General features: G+C 39.6%; 1 protein-coding gene across 3 annotated transcripts in view; it reads left to right on the top strand.

Annotated features, from left to right (window-relative positions):
- LOC104708738 (protein CHROMATIN REMODELING 35-like) overlaps positions 612–4,739 on the top strand; it is a 5,471-nt gene continuing 1,343 nt past the window's right edge. The window contains exons 1-5 of one of the 3 annotated variants that reach the window (XM_019228416.1): positions 612–814; positions 1,154–1,845; positions 1,978–2,148; positions 2,550–2,708; positions 3,013–4,457. In XM_019228416.1, coding sequence (XP_019083961.1) covers positions 778–814; positions 1,154–1,845; positions 1,978–2,148; positions 2,550–2,708; positions 3,013–4,457 — 2,504 coding nt within the window. In that variant the 5' untranslated portion in view covers positions 612–777. Of the gene's footprint in view, positions 815–1,153; positions 1,846–1,977; positions 2,149–2,549; positions 2,709–3,012; positions 4,486–4,739 lie in introns of all 3 variants that reach the window. The other 2 variants (XM_019228417.1, XM_010425356.2) reach the window with 2 other exon arrangements.

Here is a 4,739-nt window from a genome sequence, read left to right as displayed (position 1 = left end):
AAAAAAAAAAAAAAAAAAAAAAACTATACTACATTCACATCAAATCTTCTATACTACATTCACAACACATTCTCTACTCTTTTTTATTCTCTATAACAAATTATAAACTCTAACCAAAGAACTATAAAGAATTGATTTCCTTTTCTTTAAAAGTTAAACAACTTTGACATAAACCAATTATAACTTAATTTCAAACATTTACAGACACAAATACAAAAAAAAAAGCTTGGTTTTTGAAAAAAATCTCGCACGTACGTGCGGATCCGGATCTAGTTGCTCTATTATAAAGTTACTCTATTTTAGAGGAAAAAAATATATTGGGGATTGTTTAAGGACAATAACAACAAAAAACCATAATAAAACTTGGTGAAAGACAAATAAAATATCAAACGTTGGGTTATATATATTTGGACTAATGTTAATTTGTTTTGAATCCCTCAATAATTCAATATCGAGCTTGATCTTAAATGGTAGAGCGGTGGCACCAACGGCAGCCTTGGAGGTTTGTTATACACATCGAGAAAAGTTGTAGGTGTTAATTCGAATTAGTAGTAAACTCAAAGGCTTTTTATGCAAAATATTTTTTTCCCATAGTAGTTTAGAGTCGAACCGGGTCAGAGAATCAAAATCGCTACAACTTCCCAAGTCAGCTTCGAAGCACGAGCGAGCGAGGCAAACCCAAACAAACCCAGCTTTTGCTTCGTTCGTTCTCTCATCTTCGATTCTTGTTCGTCTTCCTTCAAATTCACCTCGAAATTTCCAACCTTTACTACTTTAATGGAGATTCTCCAGCCCGATCAAGCTTACTCTAACGGTATCTCTCCCTCTCCCTCCTCCACTCTCACTGTTTATGAATGTTCTCAGCTAAAAAAGTTAGGTTCTTTTGTATGATTTTAGTGCCACTTCCTTATATGCATGTCGTTCCCAGACATGATTTTGTGTTTATTCTGGGAAATTACGAAGATCTTTGCAATGTTGGTTGTTTGGGTGTTTAGACTCTTGCTGACGTCTGGTTCATTTTCTCATCTTTGGGTCTTTTGTGATGGAAATGTAATTTAGGGTTTGTGTGGAATTACCAACTGGTTGACTTTTTAGCTGTGTTGGTCATTTGGAGAGTAATGTATGTGTGGCTTGTTTTGATTTTTGATGACAGGGTACTATAAGAATGTGCGTAAAAGGAAGCTGAATCAAGTTGATGATGGAGTCCATGTTGGTTCTGTTACACCTGAAGCAAAGCGGGTTAAGTGCTCATCAAAATTTATTGATTTTTCTCAGCCATTTGCTGTTAGCAACATGCTTGAAGCTTTGGAAGGTGGTAGATTTGGGAGTGTTACGAAAGAGTTGCAAGAGATAGCTGATCTGAGGATGGACTTAGTTAAGAAATGTATATGGTTATACCCATCTCTAGCGGATACTGAATTTGGAGGAGGTAAAAATGAGACGATTGAGTTGGAAAATCAACAGGTTGTGGAAGCCGATGTCATCAATTTGGATGATGATGATGATACTGATGTTTCAAATAAAGCTCTCTGTGTGGTTCCTTCATCCGAGATTGTGAATCTTGATTCTGATGATGAGGGCAGCGAGAGTCCGAGGCCTAAGTATCAGTTTCAGTCAAGTCTTGTGCTGCATCAGATGAGTCAAGGGGATGTGACACCAGTAACACCGCAACTCAATTTCGAGGAGGTCAATTTAGGGAGGGGCATGGAGATGCCTTCTTCCATCAAGCGCATTGAGATGCCTTCTGCCTTCAATGGCATGGAGATGCCTTCTGCCATCAAGCACATAGAGGTGCCTTCTGCCTTCAATGGCATGGAGATGCCTTCTGCCATCAAGGACATGGTGGTAAGTTCCTTTTTTGGTCAAGCTATCTGGTTCTGCGTTTAGACTTGATTAAAGGTTACAAATTAATGTCACCTGTATTTACAAACTAGCCACAAAAGAGGTTGATTTTTTGTTTACTTGTAATTTTCACAGGAGGGACAAACAAGTAGAGAAAAAGTACTTCCCATAGAAAATGGTATGGTTAACGATAAAGGTGTTTACGTGGGCGTTGAGGAGGATGACAGTGACAATGAATCTAAATCAGGAGATGAGGATCTTGGTGATATCTGGAATGAAATGGCCATGTCAATAGTGTGTTCCAAGGTATATATGTCTGAAGATTTTGTTAAGATGGAACTGAAATTTCAATCCTTTGCTTTTCCTCCGAGAGAAGGATTGAAATTCATCTTGTTGTCCTATATATTAACGAAAATAGAAATTCATCTTGTTGTCCTATATATTAACGAAAATAGAAATTCATCACAAGGATCTAAATATGGACTCTACGTTTGCATAAATTGTTTCCCTACTGCAACTGTGCATTCCTTTTAATACTGAGACTGGGTATCCCTTTTGTGAAGAGGGTTCTGCTCTCTCTTAATTTTAGATTTCTTGCATCTGAGATATTTAGTAGAAAGCTCATGTTCAGAACTTAGCTCCTTAAATTTAATGTTTTATTTCCCACTTTTCTTGCTTTGTTCATTGAGATTACGATAAACGTGCAGAATGTAGCCGGGGAGACTTCACAAAAGGAACCAAAGGCAGACGTAGTGGAAGACTGTGAGCACTCGTTTATTCTAAAGGACGATATGGGTTCTGTTTGCCGTGTCTGTGGAGTTATTGAGAAAAGTATATTAGATATAATCGATGTGCAATTCACTAAAGTAAGTATCCTTTCCTTTTCTGATACGAAGCTAATTTGTGCTTTGATGGAAAAGTATGTTTCGTAGTGCTCGAAATTTTATTGGCACAGTAGCGGTAGGACTTCTTCATACATGTTTTCTATTTCCATTACCTCCATAATGACTGTGCTTCTGAATTCTGCTCATCCAACTGACGTGGGAACTTTATTGTCCATAATGATCTATTGGTATATGGTCAAACTGGATGCTTAGCGCAAAACTTTTATCCCTAGTCAATACTGGTGGAGCTTCTAATTTATTTTTTCCTATAATGATTTTGTTGTAGGCAAAAAGAAACACGAGAACATATGTTTCTGAAACCCGGAATAAAAGGCTTGGCGACTCTGATGTTGAACTTAAGTTATCTGAAGAAGGGCTGATGATAGGTGGACTTTCTGCTCATCCACTGCATGCTAACAAAATGAAGCCTCATCAAGTTGAGGGATTCCAGTTCCTTTGCAGCAATTTAGTGGCAGACGATCCTGGTGGTTGTATCATGGCTCATGCTCCAGGTTCTGGAAAAACCTTCATGATTATCAGTTTTATGCAGAGCTTTCTTGCAAAGTATCCTCAGGCTAAGCCACTGGTTATACTTCCAAAGGGTATTCTGTCTACTTGGAAAAGAGAGTTCGTGAGATGGCAAGTTGAGGACATACCACTGCTTGATTTCTATAGTGCTAAAGCAGATAACCGTGCACAGCAGCTGGCTATTTTAAAACAGTGGCTGGAGAAGAAGAGTATCTTATTTCTTGGGTACGTGCAGTTCTCAACAATTGTGTGTGATGATGCAAGTACTGACTCACGTTCTTGCCAGGAGATATTGCTCAAAGCACCTTCAATCCTCATTTTGGATGAAGGACACACTCCAAGGAATGAAGAAACTAATATATTGCAGTCCCTCGCCCAAGTCCAAACACCAAGAAAAGTTGTCCTCTCTGGAACGCTTTATCAGAACCATGTAAAGGAGGTTTTCAACATTCTGAACCTTGTTCGACCCAAGTTTCTCAAATTGGATACTTCCAAATCTGTTGTGAAGAGGATACTGAGTCGTGCCCCATCTGGTGTCAAGGGGAGACTTACTGGAAACAGCAATTCAGACTTGGCTTCGGTGTTCAATGAAACTGTGGAACACACCCTGCAGAAGTGCGAGGATTTCAAGGTGAAAATTGCCGTAATCCAAGATTTGCGGGAGATGACCAAGAAGGTGCTTCATTACTATAAAGGAGATTTCTTAGATGAGCTTCCTGGACTTGCTGATTTCACTGTGGTTCTTAATCTGTCTCCAAGGCAGTTGAACGAAGTGAAGAAGTTAAGGCATGAGAAGAGAAAATTTAAGGTTTCTGCTGTGGGAAGTGCAATTTACCTTCACCCGAAGCTGAAAGTTTTCTCTGATAAGTCTGATAATGTCCGTGATGATACAATGGACCAAATGCTAGAGAAGCTAGATGTGAATGAAGGCGTCAAAGCAAAGTTCTTCCTTAACTTGATAAACCTGTGCGACTCAGCTGGTGAAAAGCTCTTGGTGTTCAGCCAGTATCTCATTCCACTGAAGTTTCTTGAAAGACTAGCTGCTGTAGCTAAGGGATGGAAAGAAGGGACAGAAGTTTTTGTTCTTACAGGCGAGAGCAGTTCTGAGGATCGTGAGCGTGCAATGGAAAATTTTAACAATTCGCCAGACGCCAAAATCTTCTTTGGTTCGATAAAAGCATGTGGAGAAGGTATCTCGCTTGTGGGAGCATCTCGCATACTAATATTGGATGTTCCGCTAAACCCTTCTGTGACCCGCCAAGCTATTGGGCGAGCGTTTCGACCTGGACAAAAGAAGATGGTGCATGCATACAGATTGATTGCTGGGTCATCACCTGAGGAAGAGGATCACAACACTTGCTTCAAAAAGGAAGTTATCTCAAAGATGTGGTTCGAGTGGAACGAGTACTGCGGCTACCGAAACTTTGAGGTAGAGACTATCGATGTGGATGAAGCTGGTGATAAGTTCCTTGAAAGTCCTGCCTT

Source organism: Camelina sativa, chromosome 1, assembly GCF_000633955.1.
Source record: "Camelina sativa cultivar DH55 chromosome 1, Cs, whole genome shotgun sequence".
Taxonomy (NCBI): Eukaryota; Viridiplantae; Streptophyta; class Magnoliopsida; order Brassicales; family Brassicaceae; genus Camelina; species Camelina sativa.
The sequence above is the reverse complement of the archived record's forward strand: the minus strand, read 5'-3'. Positions and strand labels throughout refer to the sequence as shown.